This window comes from Belonocnema kinseyi, chromosome 8, assembly GCF_010883055.1.
Source record: "Belonocnema kinseyi isolate 2016_QV_RU_SX_M_011 chromosome 8, B_treatae_v1, whole genome shotgun sequence".
NCBI classification, from domain to species: domain Eukaryota; kingdom Metazoa; phylum Arthropoda; class Insecta; order Hymenoptera; family Cynipidae; genus Belonocnema; species Belonocnema kinseyi.
The window spans coordinates 141,082,172-141,097,489 of record NC_046664.1 but is presented as its reverse complement, the minus strand read 5'-3'; the positions used below and the strand labels follow the sequence as shown (position 1 = coordinate 141,097,489).

The window sequence follows — 15,318 nt, the reverse complement described above, 5'->3', positions numbered from 1 at the left end:
GCCGGGAGCGGGTGCTAATCTGGAAAATTGCACCCGCTTCCAGCGAAATAGCGGTAAAATTTCAGCCACAACCACGTCTCACGACCGTGAGATAGGTGGTTATAGTCTGTAAAGGAATCAATACGACGATCCAGCAAAAGCTCTCCTTGGCGAATTCCCCCCCGGGACCGCTTTCGCATTACTTCAGGGAGGAGCCGTTTTCTTGCCTCGTAAGGCTTCTACTGGTTTTCTGTGTTAGTCCGCCACTTGTCCCAATCAAGGTGTACGCGTCGTCCTCAGTAGTGCTGATGTTCTGCACATCCGGCTCGTCGGCCTTCGACATCCTGATTGGGGTTGATAGTTGGGCTGACTCTGTGCTCTAATATCTTGTTATTCTTGGACCTGTTTTGTTTGATGTCCCGACCGTGATGTTACGCATCGTCCTCAGTAACACTGCAATGTCGTGTAACGGGCTCGTCGGCCTTCGAACTTCTTGGCGGGGCAAGGTTGTCTGTAGCTTTTCAATCGTTCCTCCCCCTAGCTGTGCGTATCGTTCTCATCAGTGGTACTGTTGTCCCACATCGGGCTCGTCGGCCTTCGAAAGTTTAGGGTTTAGTTGATTCACTCAGTCATTCAGTTGCCCTTCTTCCTTTTTTTTCGAAGGATGATTTCGACGAAGGTAGCTACCTTGTCCCATTGATTCTCATTTTGTATCATTTTATCGATAACATTTTCCGGCGTAATTGCTCCCACCTCACTTTCTAGCCTGTGTCTTAATTCGGCCCATCGCTCGCACTCAAAGAAAGTGTGGTTCGCGTCATCAATTGCTTCCTCGCAGTAGCCGCATTTTCCACTTCTTACTTTCATTCTCTTGTACAGATAGGATCGGAAGTACCCATGTCCTGAGAGAAACTACGTCAAATAGTAGTTGGTTTCTCCGTGATTGCGGTCTAACCATGTGTTGACTTGTGGGATCAGCCTTGCGGTCCATCTCCCTCGTTGATCGTTACTCCAGCGTTGTTGCCATCGTTCTAGGGTGGCTGCTCTAGCTTCAAATTTCGCTGTCACTTTGGTCACGTTGGGTCTCCTATGGAACACTTCCTTCTTATCTAGTGCTTATAGATCAATCGGTATCGTCCCCGCAATCACTAGGATCGCTGGTTCCGATACCGTTCGATAGGAGCACGCAATTCGGAGAGCGCCTTTCTGTTGTACAGCTGCCAAGCGTCTTCTATTTGTCTTCTTCTTAAGTGCATCTGCCCATATTTCTGCTCCGTAGAGCATTATTGACTGGGCCACTGACATCAATAGCCGGCGCTTGCTAGGTCTCGGGCCATTTATGTTGACCATGAGCCTGCTTAGTGCCGCCGTGACAACGGCTGCCTTGTTCGCTGCTTGCTTTACCTGTTCCCCGAAGGAGAGTCTATTATCTATCCATATTCCGAGATGTCTAATAGCTGTTTTGGCTGCTATCTCTGACGGTCCAACCTGCATCGCTACGTGCAGGGGAATGTACTTCCTTGTTACTATCACCAGCTCCGTTTTCACCGTAGCCAGATCTAGTCCGTGGTCGTCCATCCACCTGCTCATACGTCGCATCACCTGGTTTAATTTCCATTGAAGTTCCTCCGTATATCTGGCCGCAATTACCGCCAATATGTCATCAGCATAGCCAGTTAGGTAGGTATCCTCTGGCATCTCCATCCTCAGAATGCCATCGTAGGACACATTCCAAAGATCAGGGCCCAGTATCGATCCTTGAGCTGCTCCAGCGGTTATTCGCTTACTTCTGGCGCCTTCGGTTGTGTCATATAGCAAGACTCTATCAGAAAGATAGCTTCTTAGCATACGCATAAGGTACTCTGGTGTCTTAAATCCCTCTAGTGCCTTAATTATCTCCGCCCATCTGGCCGAGTTAAAGGCGTTTCGGACATCCAGCGTTGCCAGCAGAACAATCTTTCTGGTGTATCGACTTTCCTCTTATACTCGAACTATGGTATTCACGACCTCTTGGATTGCGTGTATCGTGGATCTTCCTTTTCTGAATCCATGTTGCCTCTCGGAGAGATCTCCCGCTGCTTGGACGGCTGCCAGTAGGCGAGGCTTCAGCATCTTCTCTAATAGTTTCCCGGTGGTGTTCAGCATACACAGTGGTCTGTACGCTGAGGGAGTGTTTAGATCTCCTTTTCCTTTCTTTATCAGGACTAGCCTTTGGACTTTCCACTGTTTGTGGAATAGTCCAGCTCTCAGGCAGCAGTTCATCATGTTGAGCAGCATCTGTGGACAGAAGCGTGCTACAACTTTCAGAACTTCCGCTGGAATCCCGTCGGGCCCTGGCGCTTTCCTGTTTTGCAGGGAAGCCGCAGCTGCTAGTAGTTCTGCCACGCTGAAGAGTGGTACATCTATTGCATCGTTTCTATACATATCTCTCTTTCTTGTCGGGTGTGTCGGGAAGAGCACGTCCACGATATTCCTCATTGTTTCCGCTCCCATTGATGCACTGGCTGAGAGGGCCCCGAGCTTCCGGGTCCCAATTTTGTAACCTAGACCCCAAGGTTCATTATCCACTTCCTGGCGCAAGTTTCCCCAGTTCTGGCATTTGCTTTTCTGGATAGCCTTGCCAAGTTGTTTCTTGGCTAGCTTGTACTCTATTACGCCTTTTCCCTTCTTTTAGGCACTCTTGTCCTCTGGCAATCGTCCGGGATAATTTCCCAACGTCCATTTTAGCTGCATTCCATCTTTTGGGCTTGCGATGCTGTAGCCTGGCTCCTAGCTTTCCTTTTATGTTGAACCGTATATACTGATGGTCGCTTCCCGTAAAGTCCTCTAGGACCTCCCAGTTCTCTATAAGGGGAGCCATTCCCTCGGAGGCTAGGGTGATGTCTGGGATCGTGCCTACGTTTCCTATTCGTCTAAAAGTTGGCATTTTGCCTGTATTCATGACCAGCAGGGCCCGCCTAGCCACCATCTCCAAGATGCGCTTCCCTCGCGGGTCCGTTCTGGACATTCCCCATTCTACCGCTTTAGCGTTGAAATCTTCTGCAACTATCACTCCTCCCTCTGTTTCTTGGGCGAGGTCTTCTATTAGATCCAGTTTTCCTTGGAATTGCTGAATGCTCTCATTAGGTGTGAGGTAACAGCTCATGTACGTGATACCTTTGCTCTTAACCCAGACGTATCCGTCCCCAGAGCCATGGTCTTCAATCGGGATTGCCGTTAGGTTTCGTACCCATATAGCTGCTGTTCCAAGGTTGTCCGAGAACCATGTCGTTGTATCCTGATCCGTGTACTGCTCGCTGATAATGAACAAATCAACCTTCCCCTCCCGAGCTGAGTGTTCGAGAAGATCATGCGCTAATATGCTTCTGTGCATATTAGCTTGGATGATTGTCGTCATGTGCGCTTCCGTTTTAAGTTATCTAGCATTTAAGCAGTTAAGCAGTCTCTTGACTGGTGACCGTACCCCAGACACCTGTAGCATCGGTCGATGCTTATTCTCCTTCTCACCCTGCTATTAATCCATCCCACTTTAATGCGGGCTATCTCCAACAGTTGGCTTGCGGCTTTCTCGCCGATTTCGACTATGGCCATGACCTGCTCTCTCCTGTTGGGCCTGGTTACCGAGACCTTTGCATCTCCCAGTTTATCGCCAAGATCTCTTTTTAGTGCGATTTCCACCTCCTCCTTGGTTGTAACACAGTCGAGATCCAGAAGCTCAAGAGTTACTTTAGGAACCAAGTTCTTCATAGTTCCCATCTCGCCAAGGTGCTTTTCCAACGCTTTCCCGAAGGACGCAGCGTTCTTTGTTTCCTTCTCAAGTTCTATCAGGACATCTCCGTTGCGTCTTCGACGAATCGATCTGATGTGGGCTTCGGACTCTTCAGGTGTCATCTTGGCCTTGATGTCTCCCAACACTTCCGCGTAAGTCTTCCCTGGCGCCGGTTTTATTAGAACTGCTTCCCGGCGCTGTCTCCTGTCAGTTTTACGTTGTGACTCTTTCTTCATAGTCACTTCTTTTGTCCTTCTCTGATTATCCTGTCCCTCGTCTGACTGCGGTTTACCCGATTTTTCTGACTTCTTCTTTTTTGTCACGTCCGTCCATTTTCCTGGCGACGCCAGGTCATTCTTCCCCTTGCCCATTGGATTTGCACCCTGGTTTTCCGCTGAGCTTGAGGCTGTCCTCTTGCTGCTACTACGTCTCGGTGTACTTAGGCTTCTATAAGCCTGTTTCCCCGAAAGGCTTAAGATGCTTGGTTGCGTCTTCCCTAACGATGAGCTGGCTTGCGCTGACTTCGTCGGATTTCGCTCCTCTTGCAGTTCTTCTATGGTTTTTATCAGCTTCGGAATACCGGACTTGATGTCCGTGTTGACGTTTTTCTGCTGTTTAGCTGCTTGATCCATGATAGCCAATAGGGCTAGCATTTTCGTCAGCAGGCGGTCAATTTTTGATCCTGTTCTGTCTTTTATGTTTTGTGGGGTTGTGGGTGCCATGAATTACTATCGCCAGCGCATCGTGCGTGGAGGGGCGGGCCGAAATAGCTGGGAACGGGTATACCCTTGGACCTAAGTCCTACCCCAGTTCTCTGGGGCCCAGCCTTCGCTTAACCAGTCCCGGAAAAACACGGACGGACTGGAACTCGCCCGGGGCACTGCAGATTCCGACTTCTGCAGCCACCGCGCACTCCCTGATCAAGGCCCGAAGAGGCTGGCTCCTGATCCCATGCTGCGGCTTACACGTCGGTAGTGCAAGCACACATCAGCTCCTTGCCACGTACACGGGTCAGGCGAACGTGGTTCGGAGCACTTCCAGTGGGCCGCAGCAGGGAACAATCGTGGGTTTTTTCTCTGTGTCTCCTTCACCCAGTGTGTTTGGTCCGCGAGACGTATTTTATTTGGCCTTACCCTCTGTTGCCAGCGAGCATTCCCCTATCCGCCACCTGGGGACGCGCCAAGTAGGGGTATCAACTCCCCTCCTCCACAGGTAACTGTGGTGATTCTTGGAAGTGAAAGCTTGGCACCTCCAAGAGCGCTGATGATAAGGACGATCAATTTAACAGAATATTCCGGGTACAATCGTTGCAACTCCCTTATAAGGTCTCGATACCTCTCTTTCTTTTCATTCTCCTTGGTTATGATGTTTTTGTCAGCTGGTGCCGAAAATTCGAAAACGAACATGTTTCGCTTCTCGAAGTCAAGAAGAACCATGTCAGACTTCGAGTGAGCAACAGAAACAATTGTCGAGAATATAAAGATCCAGTATATGCGGCACTTCACATTCTCGACAATTGACTCAATTTCCCTAGGATCATTTAGAGGAGTGATATTCAGGTTAATGCCGTAGGAGTGACAGAGGTGGTAATAAAGCACTCTTAGTGCCGCTTTGTGCCTTTGAATGTAGGTCGTTCCCGCGTGAGTTGGACAACTAGATAGCATGTGAGCTAAATGCTCGGGGTGTGCATGGCACGCCCTGCAGCTATCATCGGGAATGTCTGGGCTCAAAATGTGGCGTCGATATGTTAAGGTGGAAGTGACACCGTCTTGGCATGCTAAAATGTAACCCTCTGTACCAGACTTCAATCCGGGCGATTTAAGGAAAGCAAGCGTTAGCTCACAAGACATTGACTGATCCTTCACATTTCTGTGGAAGATACCGTGCATCCTCTTATTGAGGAGCTATTGACGAAAGTTTTTCTGTTGTGCTTTCTTAATCCGGGCTTTCAGGAGTGAGTACTCGAGATAGATAAGATTTGATCCATTTTGCTCACCCCTAATACTGAAGTTAAGTCCGAGTGCTTCAGCAGCATCCTCCGCTGCTTTGTACAGAAACGCTCCTTTGCCCACTTCTTCGTGATTCCTGACCATTTTAAGAAGAGGGTCTCTTCCATTTGCAACTCTATGTGCTGTACGATGGTGTTTGAGTAGGTGGTCCGTCAGAATAGTTTGGTCCTAGTAAAGGAGATGCAGTTCGTTTTCTAGTACATAAACTGGGCTATATTCTGCGAGACAAGCATCATACAGTGTTCAGTGACGAGCTGGATCTGCTCATTGGGAGCTCCACAAAGGCGGCATCTATTAATAACTGCCACCATACTCAGCATGTGTTTTCAGTAATTCCTCGTCTAGATTACCCTGTTCTGGATGGCAATAAAAAATTCTTTTGTCTCCGGATAGATTTCTCTCGGCCTTAATCAAAGTTTTAAAGCATCACTATCCACGCAAAGAAGATCACATTTTTCAGGGTGTTCTTTGTGCAGCTCTTTACCTCGCCACTGAGCAGCTAGCTGTTTAGTATTGAAATGTTCGATGTTCTGGAAATTAACAGCTGCAAGTTTTAATGTTCCATGCGGGTCAAATTTTCATATCTAATCGTAGAGTGTGATGTAAGTCTTGTTTTAGAAGGATTCATGCAAATGCAACACCTGAGATTCACACAATCGATGAACATTTAAGATCCCTCTTCCTTCAAGCGTGTATGGCCGAACTATTCTAGTTAGAGGTGTTCTTTTATTTCGCACTTAAAGCTCACTAATTTTCACGCGAATTATTCTATTAAGTTTTGCTAGGTAAGTTATAGATGAGTTGACCATGCCCAAGAAGTATGTTAAGCTATTTTAATTGCAGAGTAGAGCAGGTCCCTGGCCTCCCATCTTAATTTTCAATTCCCCGGACTGTTGTTGAGTGTCCAACTTAGTGGGTTCAATGCTAACCAAAACTACATTGCATTGAATGAATCACCTTGGGAGACTTCTGTTTCAATAGGCAAGGTCTGGGCATCCCTTATCACCCTAAAACTAAAAAATTTAATCCTTGTGCACCACGAGCGTATAGCGTGATCCAGACAGTGGATGATGCACGGAGAGACCTTTTATGTCTGAAGGCCTTACATTAAATAATCCTGGGGGATTAAGGGAAACTCCTTAGTTAAGGTTTGCAGTTTACAAGCCCCCGATTTTCAATTACAAAAGAAAAAACGAAATGAAGAAGATTTTTCGAAAAAATGCTTGGTTTTCGCGAGTAGCCGTACTACGGATCTGGCGAAAACCCGATTCGTTTTAACGCCCTAAAGTTCTTGCAATTTTATTATTTCGGATATGACCAAAAATTTAAGATTAAAGTAACATTAACACTATTTTAGAAATACCCACTTAAACAATAGACAAATTGACTTTATCCTGGGCTTATTTAATACCTCATTTTAAGAACCCCGCATGCAAGTGGCTCAACAAGGATTTATACACATTTTTCCTAGCTGCTCGTGGGAACAAAGATGACACTAACAAACCAAAAAAAAAGTTGTAGCCAAGGTTCAAAATGATCGAATGCGCAAAGCACCCAAAAATGGGTCCACAGTATAACAGCTTTCTGCTTCCATCTCGCAAGGGCCTTGATATGCCTTCAGCACACTGATATGGCTTTGAGGTTATAAACCAGTAATAATTTCGCGCTTCCGAAAACATTAATCACAAAAACAATTACTGTACCGAATATTTTGAGCACAATCGCTGCAGTTTTCTTTCAAGGCCTCTACTTCTTTGCCTTTTCATTATTAATGATGTCAGGTTATCACTGGTAAAAATTTGACGTAAACTGCAGTGACGGTATACTAAGGTGGAAACGACGCCGTCCTTGCATGAAAAAGTGAAACTCTTTGGACCTGAAGTAAATCATGATGATCTGGGAAAAGCAAACGTTTGCTCCTCCGACGCGGTTTTGCAAATGCCGATCCTTTGCTCATCATCTCGTATTTCCTGACCATTTTTAGGAGAGAATCTTTTGTATTTGCAACGACGAAACCTGTATATAGAACAATTTAGTTATGCAGGCAGTTGAAATTCAGAAGTCTGGCTTGATGGTGTAAGATGTGTAATCTCTAAACAAACTAATTGCTATGCTGGATCTTTAAATAACCCTGGTCTTACGCGTGGTGCTATTAGGGGCTGTAAGCTCGCGTTTTGTCCAAAGAGTTACCGTACACGAGTGGAGTAGAAATGGTTCTATAGGAATATTAGTCGCAGATAAGTCTATGAAAGGTTGATTCGAAAGCTTTCCGATATTTATTGCGGGACATCAACAGAGCGCGCGAGTGAGTTGCTTCTTCTTTGAAACACACCTGTCAATTATCAGGTTCTCTCGGCAGCCTACTACATATTTTTTTGATTCAGGCTGATCGCACAGCTCTCTCCGCAGAGTCTGACTCTTAGAATCATCCTATTGTTTAGCATGGCTCTAAAGGTATTATACAATATGTTTAAACAAATTATTGGTATGTATTTCTCTTTTTTGGATATGTAGCAATTTTTTGAAAAGAGCATAGAGTATTCTAACACCAGAAACTTCGAAGTAGGTATTTTCAATTTGGGATATAAGGTGAAGATGCAGACCAGATGTTTGTGCGCAGAAGTAAACTTCTGGCGCCAGAAGTTATTGATATCGCCTGGTCTTGCAGCAGAAAATTCTTGTTGCTCCTAAGTGCTTTTTTCACCTATTCGGCAGTATATGATGGACCTTCTTCTTTAGATGCTATGAGTTTGTCGCAATGTTCCTTAAGGCGGATGACCTTTTAAGTGTTTTTCTTTTATTCCGGTGTTTTGTAAATGTCTCTCGAAAAAGCCTCCACCTGGTCCAATAGACTTAAGACAATAACCTGGTCCAATAGACTTAATACAGCTATTAGACAGTAAAAGTTTGGTAATCCAAGAAAACCGATGGTCAGGACGACAAGATTCACAGAATATTTTGAGTGTTACCATCGTAACTCCCTTACATTGTCATGGTACCTCTCTTTCGCTTTATTCTCCTTGGCAAATATCCGAGCATTTTGGAACTTTACTCAGTTTAGTTTTCTCCAATAGTGTCCAGTGGGATAATATCCTTTGAAGCCGTCGATAAAGGAGTCGCAAAGTTAAAAGCGCTCCTGTGCGGTCCAGGTTATAATATTTCGACTTTCCATGAGTGCCCTCAAGCCTCTATGCAATTAAGGGCTAAAGTCCCTCTTTTTCTCGAGAAGATTATTTGAAAGATTTGTTTTAAGGCTAAAGACTCTACCTTTCACGGAATTATATTTTAAATTTCTTCCCTTTACTTTCTCGAGCAACTGAAGGCGTAAACCCCTGTAACTTGGTCAACAGAATCGAAGGATAGAATTTTACGGCCCTCTCATCACTCGACAAATAGTGTACAAGCGAAAAAGAGGCACCAAACTTCTATACCCGGTTGAAAACACACCTGTCCAGTAGAGGCGGCAATATGAGTTAAAATTCTCGCTTGTTAAATAAGACCTGAGCGTCTACCAAGCTCCTTACTTGTTTCTAACGGATCGTAGACACTCGCCCCTCACTTCAGCCCTCGAGTTGAGGCAACGCGAACAAAGGCAACCGACTTTTTAGTCGAGTAGCCCTCGAGCCTTCCTATGTAAGCGAACGTGTTACGTAACCGGTTTAGCACCTAACGATTAGCACCTGATTGACAGGTCATATTAATGTTAGTTTCCAAAAAAAAAGACAATTATTTAAGGGAATGTCCCCTAATTAAACGTAATGAAAAATGACATTTAAAGAATTAAGAGATTTATGACTGTAGTCTACTCACCCTTCTTCAAAAATATAGAAAGGTGTTGCCTTTAAAAAGGGAATTGACCCCGAGAGTATTTTAAGTATTTTAAGTTTTGTTTTTAAATTATCCCTTATTAGTTAACTTGTCGTAAGAGCTGCGAGTTACAATATATATGCTAAAAGAATTTGGATCATCAAACTTGTGCCTTCTTCATAGGATAGTAACATTATATTATTCTCTATAACTCAAATGAAAATCCACTAAGCTTGTAAACATACGTATACTTTGAACTAAACTCCTTGCAAACGTGAACCTCAGTTTTTTCGGCTATTTATTATGTTGAGTTTCTACAATATGTTGCTTATTTTAATTACAATTAATAACTTATGAATACCTATTTTCTTACAAAATCCAAAATCATTAAAAATTTTCTTTTAAACTTATTACTTTATTTCATCTAGCAGAAGCAGCAGGATATAAACAAGAGCAAAGAGATCATCGTGCTGGATCACAAAAGATCAAATGCTATTAATATTGGTATGACAAAATTACCACCTCCTCGGACTATCAAGACTGCTATTTTGAAAATGGATGCAACTATCATGAACCGAGAGGGGATTGAGAAACTTCTTACCATGTTACCAACGGAAGAAGAAAGGACAAGAATACAAGAAGCACAGGCTGCTAATCCGGACCTTCATTTAGGATCAGCTGAGCAGTTCCTTCTCACTTTAGCTTCTATTTCGGAACTACCAGCAAGACTGAAACTCTGGGCCTTCAAGCTCGACTTTGAAAACTTTGAAAAGGTTTGTTTATTTTCCATTCTTATTTTTACAATCTTACAACTATCCTATTATCTTAATACATCCTATATATCACATATTTTCTCATCACATAGGTACACTAACAACAAAGTGTCATAAGCGGTGAACGAGACCACTAATACTATATTTTTTGTGATCACTAATCCCAAACCTGGAATCCATTTGAACCCATCAGCTCCCACTTTGTCAACTACCTTAAAAACAGCTGAAACTCGATTTGGTGAATGAAACCTTTAGAAAAAGTGTCTTTTCGTATTTTTTGGGTTTCTCAATCTGAATTTGTTGACCTTTTTGCCCCGCCAGATGACTGATCGTTCCAAACCTTCACTTAATTATCTCTTCGTTCGTCCCTAGCCACACACAATTACTTGAGAGGACTACCATAATTAATTATGGGGGTTTAGGCATAAGCCTTTATTTGTTTTCCTATGTAGTGTCAGAGAGCCACCATATTTGTTACCCATCTTCCTTGATATCAGCGTTCGATTTCTTTTATATCTTTGGTGAAATCGTTATTTTGTTATTTCGGAACTATCGGTGGTCTCTAGATCCCTTATTGAATACATTGAACGTTATATTTCCTCTTTTATACACATGATAAATGCTTTTCTCATCCATGGTACTAACTTCTACCATGTTATTAATACAGAAATAGTAATCATTTTCCATTAGTGGTTTTTCCCAAACAGTAGATTTCATGAATTTTACAATTTCACTATCTTGAATGATATTTAAACGATTCAACGTTATATGAAAAATTGTAAATATTTTGTTGTACATATTATTTATTTAAAAGAGAACGTTAAAACATTAATTCGAGTTAAGAAGCTTTAATTTTTCAGAAGATTTGTATATTTGTGAGTGTTTTTATTTTTAATTACCGTAGCTGTCAGGAAGAACCACGCACGTTAGGAGTCCTGCATCGATCGAAAGTAAGCCTGTCATTCTGGGAGTGGTAGCCTTTATTAATCCATAGGCCTAAGTATCAGAGCTTTTGGACTCTTACTCCACTGGCTTGGTTACCTTAACATCTTAAAGAGCGAATCAATTCACACATCCCCTTTCGGAGCGTTTTTCATCCTCTTTAGCTTATATCGATTCAGCAGGATTTTCCATTGAAATGGTTTCACCAGTAGGCGATCTAGTAAAATTTAACCATGCTAACACAAAGACTTTTATATTAATCTATATTCATATAATATTCGCTTAAAAACAAATAACAGAAGTCATCGTAATAGTAGGTGAAAAGTAAGATAAAGAGGAGATGCCGAGTTTAGATTCATTTAGCTTCTGAAGCTTCAGCAACAAAATTGTTTATTTCAGTTTGTATAAGTTATTTTTCAAGGTCAGAGGCGGGCGACAACCTTATGGATTATAAGAAACACTTGATGATTATTTTAGTTTTTCTAAGTTGTAACTGCAACCCAACTTGACTTAAGAACTAATAACTTCATTGTTTTGATATTTTATGATTTCACGGAGTTAAAATTTTTGACCAAACTTCTGATTGGAATATTTTCGTGAAAGTAAACCTCCCGAAGTATTAAGAAAAAAATCCTTGGAGATCGTTTCGGCATTGTCGATAGACCTCATAATTAGTATGATCTCGTGGTGTTAAACTTTCCCGAAAAAGTTGCACGAGAAGTTGCACGAAAAGTACCAGGATATGGATTTAACCTTTTTGTCGAACTGATGATCGATATGATCTGCTACTGAGTGACCTTCATGGAATAGTTGCATGTCAAATGTTTGAATATTGATTTCTCTTTTCTGGTGGACCTGGTGATAGTGAAGTTTTACAAGAAATACTTGGATATCGAGTTGATAGTTTGGTAGACTTGGTGATAAGTATGATCTTTTGATGAGAAAAACCCCGGGTAAAATATCACTGAAAGTACCTGTATATCGAGTTGACTTGAAAATTACCTGGACGCTGAGTCAACATTTTCGATTTACTTAGCGATAGGTATAATTTTCTAGTGGAAGACTTCTCGGGAGAAAGTGCACGAAAAATACTGTTGGTGTAACAGAATTTTTATAAAAGCTCTGGACTCCGTGCGGCCCTACACGAAGGGGTTGCCGACCAGCACACAAGACAAGACGGAATTCCCCGAGGGAATCCGTAAACCCGTGCAACAGTATATACCTTAACCAGCCTTTATTTGCTCGTTCGGACGGTCACTGGTTCTGGCTGTCTCGTTTTGCTTAACCGTTCCCTCAAGTATCGAATGCTATGCTTCCTCAAATCTTCTTCATTACATCTTGGAACCATACACGGACTAATGATTACCTACTATCTCTAACAACCCTTATAAGGGCTAACATTACTACCACGGAAGTTCTCGCGCCTTTCCTGAGGATAATCCTGGCCGCCAGCGTTGCTTCGCAGTCAAATTATCTCTTTCAACCAATATATGTGGTAACAAACTGCTGTTAATGTTATAAAGGTCTCTATTATTGTGTTTTTTTCTTACTCTAGGCTTTAAAAATCCTAGTTTCCCTCCTCGGTTTACTTCTGTAATACCTAGCGCCCAAACTAACATCCTGCACTTTTTCTTTTAAACAACCATTAAACCTCCCAAAAAGGAGGACGCAAATTCCATTCAAATCAAATCTACAGAATTATTCTAAGACTTTTGAACTTCCCTTTCAATCTTTTCTGCGTGCTAGTGAATCCATTTTCCATGCTTTGAATTATTCGTACCATGTACATTATTTTAAAAAAGGGTTGAAGAACCACCTTATGGCGCAACCTATGTCTCATGACCCTGAGATGAGTGGACACAGGGCACGATAAAACCACAACGACAGGCCGGCGAAAACCTCGTGTCTCTTGAAGACACGAAGCGGTCTCAGAATGACAGCTTTCTGCATCCATCTCCAAAGTTCTGCGGCATATTTTTGGCATGGTAGTATGTCTTTAAGGTTTTATACCAGTGATGGTTTCGCACCTCTAAGAGCACAAGTCATACGGACAATTACTTTAACCAAATATTTTTAATACAGTCGTTGCAGCTCCCTTTTGAAACGTTGACACCACTCCTTCTTGTCCTTTTCTAAGTATTAATGCTGTAGTCGGTTAGAGCAGATAATTCGATCACGATTACAGTCCGTTTTTCGAAGTCTTGGTCAACGACGTACAGCCTCGAGTGTGACACGGAGACGGCTGTCCAAAAATTGAAGTTCCAGAAAATTTGGCTCTTCGGCAAGGCAAAGTCGCGGTCAAAACTGCAAGATCGAAAAAGATGGTAATAAAACATTTTTACGGCCGTATTATGCCTGTAGAGATAAAAAGTTCCCGCGTGGGTGGCACACTCACACAGTATGTGTTTTAAGTACTTAGCGTGTACATGACACGCTTTGCACTTTTCGCTACAACTTCTTGACATGAATAACACCGTCCTCGCACGCGAAAATAAAACCCTCTGTACCTGATTTCTTTACTTCGGCTTTTAGAAAAGAATCATCTAGATGTGGTAATGCACTTTACATACTTCTTATGTTAAAATTAAGGCCAACGGTCTCGGCCGCCTGTTCCGCGGCTTTATAAAGGAACGACTCTTTGCCAATCGTCTCGTGATTCCTGATCAATTTTAGGAGAGAATATCTGCCATTTACAACAAGGTAAGCTGTACTTAGAACAGTTCGCTTATAAAGACACTGGAGATTTAGAAGTTCGCGTCGGCCTTGACGGCTTGAATTGTATAATCGTGGAACAGATGAATTGATATACAAGCTCTAATGCATATGCATAATCTAACCTGTGGCTAAATCAAGGGCCTTAAGCGAGTTCAAAGCTTAAAGCTGTGACTTTGAGGCATTCCCAGGCATTTACAGGTCTCGATTCTGAGTTTATTCAATTGATAATATAAACTATACAAAATGCCAGGGTTTAGGTAGGGTTCGGCCACGTAAGTCACTTGATAAGTCGATACTTTATTACTAACTTCAGGTTTATTACAGCAATTACTAATCAATTTTCTTAGACAAGCGATAACACAATCTATTATCTCTATCTTGTGAGCGAATACTAACACGAGAATTAGTATAGCTATATACCCCGCGTACTTTAGAGAGTCCTAAGCCTTGTCAATCCAGTTTTTTTTAGATTCTCGGTGTATAATTTTATTCAATTTTTTTGTCGCAGTCAGTAAGTCTAATTCCCAACGTATCCAGTTGGTCAGGTTTAATCTGTTTTTCTTTTATGAGTTTCCATGGAAAATTTTCGGATTTAACTTTATTCAGAGTTTCGATAATTGTAAATTCGATCTTTAGAGTCAGAATCTCATTCACTTCGATTTTATCGTCACGTTTAGTTGTTACTTTTAGGATTACGTAATTAGTTGTTGCAGTACAGTCGTTGACGTAAAATTCTTTTGCATTATCTGTTAAAATCTCTAATAGTTTTCCAAAATATTTTATATATTTAGACCCGAGACCTCATGTTACTGAGCTGGTTGATTTTTCTTCAAGGGGTATTGTTATTGTGTATCATGTTAGGTAATCTTGTAATACTATGGTCATATATATTTATTGCCATTTTTGGTTCCTTGGTAGGGTTCCATCAAGTATAATGATAATTTCTCATTAGGTATTTATAGAATATCATGGCTTGTGTATTTGTAAGTATTTCTTGTGATGCTTTTATTTATTTGGCATCGAATACAAATTTTAATGTATTCTTTAACGTCATTAGTAATATTGGGCTAGTTATCTTTTCATATGATATTCTGTAAGGTTTTCTCGTCAGAATGGTACCCTTCTAACTGTCCTTAATGTGCTTCTTTTATTAATTCTCTGTTATTTGTTATCTCTAATTGTTGGAAAACATAAACAGTTATTTTGTTTCCTTTCCAGTTACTTCTGATCAGTTTTAATAATTCGTATTATTTTGTTTTAGAGTCAGTAATAAATTGAACTCGGTCTACATCTTTTAATAACAATTGTAGTGTGTATCTTTTTC

General features: G+C 42.0%; 1 protein-coding gene across 2 annotated transcripts in view; it reads left to right on the top strand.

The window, feature by feature from the left end:
• Nucleotides 1–15,318, top strand: part of LOC117177864 (FH1/FH2 domain-containing protein 3) — a 917,724-nt gene that overhangs the window by 774,077 nt on the left and 128,329 nt on the right. Inside the window, exon 12 of one of the 2 annotated variants that reach the window (XM_033368897.1) lies at nucleotides 9,996–10,337. In XM_033368897.1, the coding sequence (XP_033224788.1) occupies nucleotides 9,996–10,337 (342 nt within the window). Of the gene's footprint in view, nucleotides 1–9,992; nucleotides 10,338–15,318 lie in introns of both variants that reach the window. The other variant, XM_033368896.1, reaches the window with a different exon arrangement.